Source organism: Micromys minutus, assembly GCF_963924665.1.
Source record: "Micromys minutus genome assembly, chromosome: 2".
In the NCBI taxonomy this organism is placed as follows: Eukaryota; Metazoa; Chordata; class Mammalia; order Rodentia; family Muridae; genus Micromys; species Micromys minutus.
Window position 1 is genome coordinate 19,536,035 of NC_137971.1, and position 15,104 is coordinate 19,551,138.

A 15,104-nucleotide genomic window follows, 5' to 3' on the forward strand; every position below is an offset into this window, starting at 1 on the left:
TAGGGTGAAGAGCTGATTCATGCTGTAAATATGGATGAACTTTGAAAATTAGCCAAGTGAAAGGGGCAGAGACAAAGGTCACGTGACCTCGCTCACGTGGAGAACAGGCGGAGCCACCCAGCAGATCACAGGCTGGCAGGCAGAGGGGGAAACCGGAAATGACATTCGTGGGGACAGGGTTTCCTTCTGCAGAGCTGACAAGCTCATACAATTGGACAGTGGTGATGGCCGCACACCGGATACGTAGACTAACACCCACAGAACTGTACACTACGAAAGTGAATGCTCTGTTTGTGAGCTGGATCTCATTTTTAAAGAAAGAAAAACAAGAAAGCAACAAAACAAAACAAAAAAACAAAATGAAGAGAGAAGGAAATAATAAAGGAAAGTAAAAAAATGAATTTTCAATAGCCATATTTTGTGTTTTGGGGCGGGGGGGGGGCTGTAAAGACTGGAGAGGAAGCTCTCCAAGAAAGAGGAAGGAGGGGTTGTAAGCACACTGGATGGCCCTTTGGCCCTATGGAGGTCCACCATGGCATGGATTCAGTCGGGGAATCCCACTTTGAACATTTCCCCCTGTCCATCCCCACTATTTTTAGGGTATTTTTGGACTTAGAAGCTTTTTTAATATTAAAATTAATTATACGTGTATGTGTGGAGGTGTGGTGGGGTGGGTGGTTGAGAGCATGTAAATGTAATGCCCGTGAAGGGCAGACAAGGACATTGGTTCCCTGGAGACACTTAATTTTAGCCAGTTCACCTAAAAACCAGCTATTGATCGTTATCTGCCAGGTTCCCTAAAAACCATTGTGAGTAAAATGTTCCCTTAGAACACAGGTTTACCCACCCCCTGTGCAAGTCTACCATCAGCATAATATTAAGCATAAGCACCGCTTTGTGGCAAAGTAATTGACCCTCTGACTGTCTTGCAGACGGCAAGGATGGCACCCGATTTCTGCCTGGCCCTGGGACCTCAAACACCACAGCCAAGACCTTCTCTGCTCGGATCCGAAGAGCTACAACCTCAAGGACAGAGCGGATATGGCCTGGAGGGGTCATTCCTTATGTCATCGGAGGAAACTTTACTGGTCAGTAGCCCTTTGGAGCCAGGCTTGAGAGGTTCCTCCCAGAAGGGATTCAGTGGGAATGCATGGGTGCCAGGACCACAGCAGCTCCTCCAGTTAAGGTTCCCTTGTGCCAGTGTAGCCTGACATCAGGCATCTGTTGGGGCTGTGTCTGCAAAAGTCACCCTGTTCCAGGCTTGCTGGACAGCAGAGTCTCCTCAGGTCAACCTTAAACAGTGAGCAGGGGAAAAGACAAGCATGGAGCTGTCCACGGTGGCAGCTGGCCTCTGTCCCTTGGCTCGGGAACAGTGTCCCCCATGGTAACCAGAGGCTACACACAGGAATAGCACAATGTGGCATGACTCCTGGCTCCACCCCTGACAAATCATTTAACATCTGTGTCTGTAGTTCCCCGTTCTTTAAATAGGACTAGTAGCCAGGCATGGTGGTTCACACCTTTAATTCCAGTGGTGGATCTTCGTTGAGTTCAAGGCCAGCCTGGTCTACAAAATGAATCCAGGACGGTCAGCTCTACATAGAGAAACCCTGTCTTGAAAACCTAGACCTAAACCAACCAAGACAAACAAATAAAAAGAAAGAGATAAAAAATCAAGAGAAATGGTAATATGATTAAGTGAGTTAACACAGAGAACTGTGCCCAGTGTATCACACTATTCTCTTTGTACTGTGCAAATCAGCTAGACTGAAGCTCCGGCTGCTGCCCCGACCTGGAGCCTCCCCTGCAGAGTCTTGTCTCCTTCCTCTTTTTTTCTATAACCAGCCTCACCAGCCACCTTCCTGTTTTAGTGCTGCCAATCTCCTGCTCCCTGACACACTTGCACTGTCCTGTCTCCTGGGGCATTACCCCAGAGCTTCGCCTGGCTGGCTTCTGATCAAATGATACCCAAGGTCAATCCTCCCTAATCCTCACCACCCCACCATCTTGGCATGCACAGCTCCCTCTGTAACTTTAAAAGCATTCACCACGGTCCAAAGTTTCTTCGCTTGTATTTGTGTTTACCAAGCTCTGTGGGAGCAGGGACTAACCTCTCTTTCCATTCCTACTTGTCCAGCACCTAGGACAGTGCCTGGTGAGGAGGAGGAGCTCACCATAGCTGCCCACAATAGGCCAGTAGTACATCACTGGCTGGATGCCTGAACAAAGAGCCCCATTGAGTGAGCGTCCCAGCCTCTCGGTACCTTTATTAGCTTTTTTCCTCCCAGGGATGCTCTGGCTTCTTTAAGAAGTGGCCAAAAGAGGCATATGGCACAATGACTTGCCACAGCCACAGAGAACTGTGAATGAGCCAGTTAGCAGCAGATCAGCAGGCCTGCGAGTGGATAAGCAGAACCTGGGGAATTGGGCACCTACCCAGGGTACCACATGCTTAATCAGGGACTGCCATGAGAAGACGGAGAAGTCTTCTCCCTGCCATTCTGAGACAGCTACTACTGCTCTCTGGTACATGCACCGCAGGTGTGCAAATAGACTCAGAGTGCATGGGAGCAGTCTCCTGCAGGTGTGCAAATAGACTCAGAGTGCATGGGAGCGCTCTCCTGCAGGTGTGCAAATAGACTCACAGAGTGCATGGGAGCACTCCCCTGCAGGTGTGCAGATAGACTCACAGAGGGCATGGGAGCACTCTCCTGCAGGTGTGCAGATAGATTCACAGAGTACATGGGAGCACTCCCCTGCAGGTGTGACAGAAAATGAAATCAGAATGTCATGCTGAAGAGAGAACTTCCTCAAATCTAGAAACCTGCAGCCACCAATTGAGTGACCTGGGCAAGACAAACGTTTTAAAAATACTTCTAGTACAAACAAAAAGCTGGGGACCCTACATGTATTTCTGTGCATGCAGTACCCGCAGAGGCCAGAAGAGGGCATTGAATATTCTGGGTTGATTATGAGCTGCCTTGTTGGTGCTGGGAACTGAACCTGGGTCCTCTGGAAGGGCGACAAGTGCTTTTAACTACTGAGCCATCTCTCCAGCCTCCACACACCCCTTTACAATTTTTTTCAGCCTTGCTGGATGAAACTCACTATGTAGATGATACATGCTTTGAACTTCTGGTGATTCAACTCTTGCCTCTGTCTCCTTTGGCACTTAGATGGCAGACTGGCACCAGCAAAGGGGAATTATGATTTCCAATGGATTTCTTTCCTGGGTTACTTTACAAAAAGAACTTTTGAAAACAATTTAAAATATTTGACAAACCTATATATACACAAGAGAGTCTAAGTGCTGACCTGATATATTTATTTATTTTTTCAGATGTATTTATAATGTTTAATTGTATAATGATACATTGTTTAATGAGTCCCCACAACCTAATTACTGAATACACATATCACCTCCCTGGGTCCAGCTGTGTGTGTGTTTAGATGATGTTGACACTTCAGATCTCTCTTAAACTTCAAGTAAAACAAAACCAAACCAAACCACGGCATTATCAATAAGGTTTTTGGAAATCAGAGTGAACTTTGTCTTCAGATTGTGCCTTCATGTCTGAGGAAGGTGTGCCCAGGAGAAAAATGAGCAGCGTCGCCCTGTCATTCCAGGCACTCAGAGGGCCATTTTCAAACAGGCCATGAAGCACTGGGAGAAGCACACCTGTGTGACCTTTGTAGAGAGGACGGACGAAGAAAGCTTCATTGTTTTCAGTTACAGGACCTGCGGGTAAGTGGGAAGTCAGACGCCTCCGCACAGTGGGAGGAGACAGGCGAAAGGAGGAGGGGTCTGGAAGTTTCTGCCACGAGACATTTCCGCTGAGACGTGATTTTCGAGAGGACAGGGTTTGCTGGAAGCTCTTTGTCCTCAGTGAGATCACAGAGCAGGTGAGTTCGGAGTATGACTCCAGGAAGACTCACTGTTGGTGGGTCCTGTCACCAGGACAGTGTGGCTGATGATTCCTGTGGAGACTTAGGACTCCACTGAAACACTGGCAGCTGATGTAGTGCTGGGTTCGCCCTGCTCACTGTGGGTTTTGAATGTATGGACTTCTGCCATTTTAGAAGCCCCACGGGCTTACAGACTTCCTTTAGAAACCATGGGCTATTATAGGAGAAACCTGATAGGCTAGCTGGGGAGATGGCTCAGTGGGAAAGAGCTTGCCGTGCAAGCATGAGGACGCTAGCTCAGATCCCAGGACCTGTGTATCAGCCGGGTGTGATGGATATGCCGTAACTCCAGAGGTGGGGCCCAGAGCCTACCTAGCCAGGCTTGCCAAAATGGTGAGCTCTGGGTTCTGTGAGAGACCCTGCCTCAAAAATCAAAAATTAGAGAGGAATAGAGAGAAGCACCAGCACTGACCTCTGGTCTACACGCACACAAACACATGCACACACACATGCATGTACACACACATAAACACACATGTATGTACACACACACACAAACACAATCACATATGCACGAGCGCACACACGTAAACACACAAAATGTCTGTCATGCTGATAAATATAAGTGATATGCTATTTTACCCAGGTTCCTATATCAGATTAAACAAAAATCCCAACTACACACCCTTCACATGACAACTAAAGAAATGGCTGAACTTTGAAGAGAAAGACAACCAAGTTGGCAGCAAGTGTGAGCAAAGAAGGAAGCCCAGATAACAAGCTTATCTACAAACAAAACTTCTACTGTTTTGTTTAAATTTTTTAAAAATTAATTATCAATTAATTTTGCATTGCTAAGCATCAAACCCAGGAACTTGTGCATATTAGGCAAGTGAGCTCAACCCCTGCTGTCATTTGTAAGGTCAGAGGATAAGATAATAGGACGTTCATAATGAGAAATGGTATAAGATACGGTGAGGGTCAGGCTGCATACATATTTATTGTGTAGATGTCAAAATATAGACAGCATTAGGAATCATAAGATAAGCCTAGTGGATCCAAGAGGGAAATGCGTGAAAAAATGTCACTAGGATACTCGCTTTACTTCTGTAAGTCCAAATAGGTCAGCATCAAGTTGAGAGAAATAATTAGGGGTTTGTAGAGGATTTGGAAGGTACAGTTAATAGGGTTGATTCTGCAGGTCTGTTAGTTTATACCCTGAAAGCATCTTTAAATGTGCAGGGAGGCTGAGACACCTGCTCATCCATTAAATACTAAGAGTAGCTCAGTAGGCTGGGAAGATGGCTTTATGGGTAAAGTGATTCCTACACCAGTTGAAAGACCTGGGTTCAGACCCCTCAGAGCCCACCTGAAGCTGGATAGAGCAGGGTGTGTCTTTAATCCCAGTGGCAAAGATTAAAGAACCCTCAGCTCACTGACTGTCCAGTGAACTCCGTGTGAACAGCAGGAGGTGTCATCTCAAACAAGGTAGAAAGTGAGAACCAACATCCACGCTGCTCTCTGACACCAACATGTGTGTTCTGAGATGCATATGTCTGCAAACACACGCACGCGAGCACGCGCGTGTGCACACACACACATTTTAAAAGAAAAAATAAATAATACATTTTAAGAAGAACATCTTAGTATGTTGTAAAGTTAGAAGCAGCATTAAAATATTCTCATATTGTAAAGCAATGATGGACTGGAGAGATGGCTCAGTGGTTAAGAGCACTGGCTGCTCTTCCAGAGGTCCTGAGTTCAATTCCCAGCAACCACATGGTGGCTCTCAACCAACCGTAGTGGATTCCCGATGTCCTCTTCTGGTGTATCTGAAGACAGTAATAATATACTCATACAGAATACATAAATCTTTTTTTTTAAATAGCCTTTATAGGGTAGTCAAGGTCAGCATAATGTCTGATAATGAAATCAATACAGTTCAAAGAGACAAAGCTAAAGACATGTCCACAAAACATTGCTAATTAAGAATTATGATGACATTGTTAATACATAGAAGCTGGTGATCTCTTGATTGTGCCCTCCCTGTGTGTTTGTATGTATGTGTGTGTGTGTGTGTATGTATGTACGTATGTATGTATATATATATGTGTGTGTGTATGTATATATATATGTGTGTGATTGTGTGTATGTATGTATGTATGTATGTATATATGTGTGTGTATTTATATATGTGTGTGTGTATGTGTGTATGTATGTATGTATGTGTATGTAAACCACCATCACAATAGAATTATCCCAATGAGAACACAAGTAAACACACAGAGCAAAACATTATAGGGCTAATAAATCCAAGAGGAAATTCAATAACCAAATAAAAACAGTAGATAACTACTTGAGGCACGAAAAGGCAACAGTGCAGAAACACAGAAACATAGAAAGAGAGAAAAGGGAAATAGCCGAAGAACCAGCAGCAGCATTGTGAGCAGTTGCTTGCAACCCTGAAGGTAAGAAATGTGGATAACTCCAAGGTGAATAGGGAACATTGGTATAGACCAATAGCTTTGTAGGCTTAGAATTTTCACAGCCTACTTTAATAGGAGTTCTTAAATGCTCTAACCTCCCGTCTAGCCCACCACCCACCAGAGGTAGCGGAGAGAAAGGGTTAATAGGGCAAAGTGGGAGGTGGACCTGTTTGGGGCAATTTTATTCTTCGTTGTTAGGATACCAGCCATTCAGTTCACACGACTCAGCCGCTGAAGCTCGATCCACTCACAAACACCACTCACAAATCTGCAATGGCAGTTAGATCCAGAAGAAACCATAGGTTTTGCCAATCGACCCAAGTCTTAGGAAGTGGTGAGAAGCCACCAGAACACCACCAGAAGCTCTTTGGTGCATTTCTCTCTAGGAAATCACAACAAACAAAGATTTGTGAAGAAATCAAGAACTGATACCACAGTGCCATGCACTGTCCGTTGAGCTGTATCTACATCCTTTCTGAACATCACAAGTTCTCTCGAGCGTCTGCTCACTCTAGCAGACTTGACTTTCTTTCTTTGAGAGAGTGTCTTGCCATATAGTCCTGGATAACCTGGAGCTCTATAGACCAGGCTGGCCTCCCTTGACTCGCCTCTAGGGACTTTCGTTAAAATGTGAGCGCCACCATACCTGGCACTTACTGTGTTAGACAGCAGCACAATTTTGAGGTTCTCTTCCCTCCCTCTTCCCCATCTCCTACCATCCCTTCCTCCCCTCAAACCACTTTTCCTCTTTCATTTTCCATGTGCTCTTTTGCCTATGATCTATCCTTTCTCATCGCCTAATATTATCCTTTCTTAGTTACCTTTCTAATTTTTGTGTTTTGCATGTATTTACCTGTTTACATACATATACACATTATAAGCTAGGATCTCCACATGAGGGAGAACATGCAGTTTTTGTCTTCCTGAATTTGGGTTATCGTGTTTAATATTATAGATTATAGATCCATTCCTTTTCCTGGTTTTACTTCTCTTTGCAGTCGAATAACTTTCCACTGTATTTGTGTAGCATTTTTTCATTACCCACTGAGCTGTTGGAGGACACCTAGGCTGGTTCTGTTTCCTTGCTATCATGAATAGGGAAAGCAGTGATAAACACAGATTGTAACGTCTCTGTGGTGGGACACAGGGCTCTTTGGGTATATGCCCCAGGGTGATGCAGCTGGGCAGAAGGGCAACTTTTAAAGAAATGGATAAATAGAAAGAAGAAATTCTTTCCCTTGGAACCCCAAATCCAGAGTCTCACGAGGACTTCTTTTAGATCTCTCAATGCTATTTTGATACTGAACCACTGTAAGAGAAAGAACATTTTCAATGCATTTGAGAGAACCATCAAGGAATTGTCTGTTGTCCTAAAAGCACCCGTAATGGATGAAGAAATTAACAAGTTCAGATGTACCTCACACGAATCTATGCAAGAAGCCCACCTAAGATGTTAGAACTCCCAGTGGGAGGAGAGCAGAAGGAAGCTGGCCCATCGGTTTGTCTAGAACACAAGCCTGTCTATATCCAGGAAGTCTGCTCACATAGCTGACGATGGAGAGATCTCTGGGCATACCTCCACAGATGCTGAAGGCATCTGGGGGACCAGCATGCATTTCTGTTTCAAAAAGTAAACAAGGCATCGCAGGAATAGATGCTAATTATAAAAGTGTAAATTTTCATGTAAAGAAATAGTTATGTATTTGTGTATGTGTGTTTTACGTATGTATAAGAGCACATTGATCCTAGAAGTATTTTCTTTAGAATTAGGAACCATCCTAAGGGATGCCTGGTCTGCACAACTATTTTTAGCACTGTTCCGGAAATGCTCAGGTGCCTAGACAGGAACATGAAATTAACACATCGGACATTGGCAGGAACAAGGCCAAGGTTGCATTACTGAGAGTTAACGTGACCGTGTGCCTGGAAACCCCAGAAAGTCAACTGAGCAACTTAAAACCAAAGACACTCTACTAAGGTGACTGATCCCAAAATTAATAAAAAGTTAAATATTCTCTTTATTCATAAATAGCCTGACAGGTTTTAGAACTGGAAGATGTAACGTTTTTGTTGTCTTTGGATAGGAGTGGAGTAGGGGTGAGATAGCTCAGTCTTTTGCAACATGGACATGCATGCTGACATGCTCCATACATAACACGTGGCACATAGGATTACTGGATGTTTTAATTTTTAAAAATCATCTGTTTTTACAACTTTATTTTAAAAAACAGAGATACATGTACAGATTTTTAAAAGCATTTTGGCATAAAACTATATGAACATATTTTTGTCAGTACTTGATTTTTTTAAGGGTTTGATAGTATGAATTGAGATCTTACTAGTTACAGTGTGCATAAAGTACATGTAAAACAAAACATAACATGGAAATAGTCAAAGTTTTATTGGTATGTAAAGATTAAACATAATTATTTTTAAATACCAAAAATTGCCACAAGGCTATCTTCTTAGCTCTTTAGTTATTGATGATTTAAGGTCTAGGTGTACCCACTCTGAGAAGGTGCTATACACTTATTTTTTTTCTAAGAAGGACTGAGGCTTCCACTTCTTGGCCTTTTTTTTTTCTTTTTGAGCTTCATATGGTCTGTGAGTTGTTTCTGGGGTGTTCAGAGATTTCTGGGGCTAGTATCCAATTATCAGTGACTGCATATTATGTCTGTTCTTTTGTGACTGGGTTACCTCACTCAGGATGATATTCTCTAGATACATCCATATTCCTAGGAATTTCATAAAGTCATTGTTTCTAATAGCTGAGTAGTACTCCATTGTGTAAATATACCACAATTTCGGTATTCATTCATTTACTGAAGGACATCTGGGTTCTTTCCAGCTTCTGGCTACTATAAATAAGGCTTCTATGAACATGGTGGACCATGTGTCCTTATTGTATGTTGAATCATCTTTGGAGTATATGCCCAGAAGTGAAATAACTGGGTCTTCAGGTAGTATTATGTCCAATTTTCTGAGGAATCGCCAGACTGATTTTCAGAGTAGTTGTACCAGCTTACAACCCCACCAACAGTGGAGGAGTGTTCCTCTTTCTCTGTGTCCTCGCTGGCATCTGCTGTCATCTAAATTTTTGATCTTAGCCATTCTGACTGGTGTGAGGTGGAATCTCAGGGTTGATTTGATCTGCATTTCCCTGATGACCAGGGATGTTGAGCACTTCCTTAGGTGCTTCTCAGCCATTCAATATTCCTCAATTGAGAATTCTTTGTTTAGCTCTGTACCCCATTTTATATAAGATTGTTTGATTCTCTGGAGTCTAACTTCTTGAGTTCTTTGTATATATTGGAAATTAGCCCTCTATCAGATGTGGGTTTTTAAAAGCATCTTAATGTGTATGAGTGTTTTGCCTGTGTATATATGTATTCTGTAGAAAGACTTAGCACCTTTGGAGACCACAAGATTCCTGGCAGCTGGTAATTCAGGTGGTTGTGAAATGCCATGTGGATGCTGGGAACTGAACCCAGTTCCTCTGTAAGAGCAGCAAGTGCCACTAACCACTGAGTCATCTCTCTAGCACCTTTGATTTCTTTTTTATAAAAGTATTAGGATAAGCCTGGTGTAGTGGTGTACACCTGTAGTCCTAGCACTCCAGAGATTAAGGCTGGAATATCAAGAATCTTAGGGTTAGCCTGGGATACATAATGAGTTCTAAGCTAACCTTGGCTACATAATTAAAAAATACTAACAGTCTAGAGAGGCACCTCATAGAGAGGCACCTCAGTGGGTAAGGGTGTTTGCTCTGGAAGCCTTAGGTTCTAAGCTTGAATTCCCAGCACCTACTTCATTCTTTGGCAAACTCTGTATATGCAAGGTATGTACATACCTTCATACTAATGTGCTCTCTCTCTCTCTCTCTCTCTCTCTCTCTCTCTCTCTCTCTCTCTCACACACACACACACACACACACACACACACACACACCACACCACAACACTCAACAGCAAAATAGTAATGCATGAAACCGGTGTTTACCTGTGCATTAGGAATAGTGAATAAACATTTCTTGAAAAAATTAATTGCACCCAATATAGACTAAAGGCCATTGACAATAACACCCAGAAGCACCCTTTGCAGGACCTACCCCTAGACACAAGACTTAGAAGAGAGATGGGTGTAGGCACAGATTCATTTTGGGTAAGAGGCCCATTTCTGCCTGGCTCTAAATCAGATCTGTGACCAGCAAATGGCAGAGATGAATTCAAGGGAACTGTGACCTCGCTGTGGGGAGCTGCCTCTGAAATGAATTTCTTTCTTTCAAATGCACCTTTATACCACTGGCAGCAGGGTGAAACAGGGACAGAGTGTGCCTCTTCATTTTGATACCCTCAGACCTGCTAATATGCATATTTCTGTCACCCAGCTGCTGTTCGTACGTGGGACGCCGCGGAGGTGGCCCACAGGCCATATCCATTGGTAAAAACTGTGACAAGTTTGGCATCGTGGCTCACGAGCTGGGCCATGTGGTCGGGTTCTGGCATGAACATACTCGGCCGGACCGAGACCAGCATGTCACCATCATCAGAGAGAACATCCAGCCAGGTAAGTGATCTTGGGTGGACTCTAGGACCCAGCAAGGCTGGACATCCATGGGCATTGGAACACTGAGAGGAGAGGCCTGCTGGGAGCAGCAGAGGCAGGAACCCCACTTTGCAGGGTGTTATTATGAGCTCTGCCACTGTCTACCTGTGGCCTTCCTGAGAACGCATCTGCTGAACTTGTGGCTTACGACAGAATGGGAGCTGTGATTCTCCCTCCACGTTGTAAGGAGCAATGAAATCCAATCCCAGGTGCTAAATGGCAGTGTCTGGGATGATTCGCCGACAGGAGTTCTGGCAGCTTTCACAAGTCATCGTTGCCTTGCAATGCAGCCTTTAAAAACCGTAATGTGATCAAGACACAAATGCGTGCAAAGACAATGCCTCTACATAGAAGCATGCTGCCCCAAGGCAGACAGCATGCACAGATCAAACATGTTTGCGTGCGCTCATGTTGGATAATTTGGTGTTCGTACTGGAGCCTGGTGTGGTAGTGTTGCCTTATAAGCCACTTACGAGGGAGGCTGAGGCAGGAGAATCACAAATTGGAGGCCAGCCTAGACTACGAGTTCAAATCCATCTCGGTCAACTAATGAGACCTGTCTCAAAACAAAGAAACCCAAAGGAAAAACTAAAACCGAAAAGGTGATATTAAACATGAACGTAACTAAGTCATATGGCTGCCTTACGTCTGCTATGTGTATGTATTTGTACACGTGTGTTCACATGTTTGTCGCATGTAGAGGCCAGAGAGCAGCCTTGGGTGACATTCTTTAGAGCCTTTCCATTTTTTTTTTGAGACAAAATTTCTCATTAACCTTGAACTTGCCAAAGCAGCTAGAATGGCTGCTAAGAAGCTCCAGGGACCCACCTATCTCTGTCCCCAAGGCCAGCTTTTGAACATGTCTTCTGGGAATCAAACTCAAGTCATCATGCTTGTGAGGAAAGCACACCCCAGACCAAACTCCCCAGACTGCTTTAATCTTGCTTCAGAGGACAAAGCCCTTGGGACTTAACTTTCTGATTAATGTTTTTTGTTTCTTCACATTGTAAGATCATAATATGGGGATTTTTTTTTTTTACTAAATCTATTTGCTCATTCACTTTACAACCCAATATTAGCCCTTTCTCTCCCCCTTGTACCCCCCTCACGCAAGTCCTCCCCCCATTCCATTGTCCTTTTCCCTTTTGAGAAGGGGAAGCTCCCCTCTGGGCGTCACCCCGCCCCTGGCCTGGGCATCAAGTTGCTGTGGGATGATCTATGTCCTCTCCCACTGGCACCAGACAAGGCTGTCCATACAGGGGTTCGGGATCCAGAGGCAGGCAGGCACCAGGCTCAGAGGCAGACCCCACTCCAGTTTCTGAAGCCCACATGAAGTCCAAGCTTCTCATCCGCTACAAACGTGCAGTGAGCCTAGGTCCAGCCTGGGCTCGATGTTTGGTTGGTGATTCAGTCTCTCAGAGCTTCCAAGGGTCCAGGTTAGTTGACTCTGCTGGTGTTCTGTGGAGTCCCTGACCTCTTCAGGTCCCTCAATCTTTCTCCAAGTTCTTCCCTAATAGCTCCCGAGCTCCAGCTACTGTTGGGTGTGGGTCTCTGAATCTGTTTTCATTGGCTGCTGGATGAAGTGGGAATTTTTTTTTTTTAACAATAAATATTTTGGACAAGTAGATTGAGTGCTAATCTTTCTGCAAGCATAGCTGAAAGTTTCCAATGGCGTTTGAGGAGGGGTGCAGGACTGTGGGGCAGAGAGAACACAGAGCTTGCCCCATGTTTCAAATTTCTAACCTATTCCAAACAATAACCAGAAGCCCCACAAGTCCTGTTTTCTGGCTGCTTAGGCAACAGGAGCAGTAGGAAGTTACCCTGGGCCTCCCCACAGTTTCCTCTTGCCTCACTTCTATAGCCCTTAACAGAGTGTTGTGTCACAGGTCAGGAGTATAATTTCTTAAAAATGGAAGCCGGCGAGGTGAGCTCTCTGGGAGAGACCTACGACTTCGACAGCATCATGCACTATGCCCGGAACACCTTCTCAAGGTCAGAACCTTTTGCTGTGACATGTTTTTATTGTAACTGCCTCAGGCTTGGGTAGGAGTCCTGTGGTCTGTGGAAAGTGAGTGGGTCTGGGCATAGTCCTGTCCATCCTTGAAATACAGTAGCCTCTGGGCCTCTGTGAAATACAGTCTAATCATGTTCTTGCTAATGAGATTGAGGCCCATTGTGAAGCTGGCGTCCCATCATTCCCTCATGTCACGAGGATCATCTGGAGAAGGAAAGATCATCTGGGAGAATAACCTAAAGGCTTTTTGTAGGATTCCCACCGCGGGTGGGGGGGGGGCATCTCTGACCGATGCACATCCTGAAACAAATCGGGAGGTACTAACACTTGTCCTAGAAGAAGCATTGCTTATTGAAAGTTAGACTGTGTCAGATGGAAGCACCGTAAATCGAAGGTAGTTTTCAGAGACAAAGAAAACTAGGCTTTAGCCATCTTGAGGGAGCTCAAGTACCCAGATCAGAGTGAGAAGAAAGACCCAGATTCCCTGCTTTCAGTTCCCAGGGAATGGGTGCTACTCATCAGATAAGGGCTGGACCTGCTTTTTACCTCAGGTGCACTGGAGGTCTGTGCCACGTGTGAGGCTGGGAAAGGAGATGCTGTGTTCTCCACAATGTTCCTGCATCTAGTCCAAATGCGTGTCTGTGCACAAAAGCTTCTCCGCACTAGTCCTAGCTGGTAATCCTCCCAGTCATTAAAGGGAACACTCAAAAGAACACACTGCAAATATTTCCCCCATTTTACCCATTAAGCATTCTCCCATAACAGTCTGTTCATTTATCTATTCCTCCCTCTAGAAAGCTCTGAGGTGGTTTCCAGCATACATGCACACATACACGCACAGAGTAAGATGGGAAAGCAGGCAGCCATGTTGAAGTCTGGAGGTCAGTGCTCAGAATGTACACCAGCGGGATGTGGAAGCTTGTCAGTGCAAGCAGCAGATCCCGCATGTGCTTCCTAGTAGGCAAGGCAAAGAGGAAAACAGATCATCCAGTGTCTCCACGTGTGTCAGCATTAAAGGGAGCCATTGGCTTGGCTCTGTTGGCTCTGAATAGGGAACCAATTACCAGGAGAGAGCTCTTAAGTTCTTGGGCAAGGCATCCTATCCATGAGGTTGCCAAACTGGTAAATTAAAGCTCTTCAGGGACACTATTCTCAGCCACATATCTGCCTCAGTCCTGATCTGACTACTGCATTCAAGTAGGGGGTCCAAGCCCTCTCACCAGAGAGTGTTGCTCAAATCAGTTTCTGAGTCTCCTTGAGACAGGTGGAGCAGCTGTTCTCCGAGCCCTCCAGGTCCATCCTTATGTGCAGCAGCCTCTGAGTCTAGTACAGGTGTGTGAGGGGTGGACAGGTGATTCTGTGCAGTGCCACACAGGAAATCGGAAGGGAACAGGCTTCCTCTTCTGGACTGGTGAACTAGACCTTGAGGGGTCCATTCTGGGGTTGGGAGGTGTTATGGTTTCCATTGTGTTGCTGTGATAAGATATGATGACCAAAGAAACTTGGGAGAAGAGAATTTATTTCATCTTATACTTTCAGGTCATAATGCATTATTTAAGGAAGGAAGAAACTTGGAGCAGAAACCATAGAGCCGCGGTTCTCAACCTCCCTAATGCTGTGACCCTTTAATACAGTTCCTCAGGTTGTGGTGTGACACCCACAAAATTAATTTTGTTGCTACTTCATAACTGTAAATTTGCTACTGTTATGAATTGTTATATAAATATCTAAAATGCAGTACATCTGATATGTGGGTTGTGAAACCACAGATTGGGAACCACTGCTTTAGTGGAATATTGCTCTCTGGCTCCCTCAGCATGATAATACTTAGTTTGCCTCAGTCTCTCTTTCCCTCTCTCTCAATTATGTACTTCTATTTCATGTGTTTTGTCTTCATGTATCTAAGTGTACTTCATCTGTGCCTGGTACCCTTAGAGGCAGCACATTGGGTCTCCTGAAACTAGAGTTATAGACTATTGTGTGCTGCCATGTGGGTCCTAGAAACTGAACCTGGGTCCTCTACAAGAGCATCAAATTTTCTTTACTACAGAGCCATATCTCTAGCCTCAGAGCTAGTTTTCTTATAACAACCC

At 44.6% G+C, this 15,104-nt stretch overlaps 1 protein-coding gene across 1 annotated transcript in view; it reads left to right on the top strand.

Annotated features, from left to right (window-relative positions):
• TLL2 (tolloid like 2) overlaps positions 1–15,104 on the top strand; it is a gene marked incomplete at both ends in the record, with an annotated part of 112,031 nt that overhangs the window by 58,105 nt on the left and 38,822 nt on the right. Inside the window, 4 exons of the mRNA XM_080910729.1 lie at positions 933–1,088; positions 3,628–3,745; positions 10,780–10,958; positions 12,884–12,989. Of these exons, the coding sequence (XP_080766855.1) occupies positions 933–1,088; positions 3,628–3,745; positions 10,780–10,958; positions 12,884–12,989 (559 nt within the window). The remainder of the gene's footprint in view (positions 1–932; positions 1,089–3,627; positions 3,746–10,779; positions 10,959–12,883; positions 12,990–15,104) is intronic.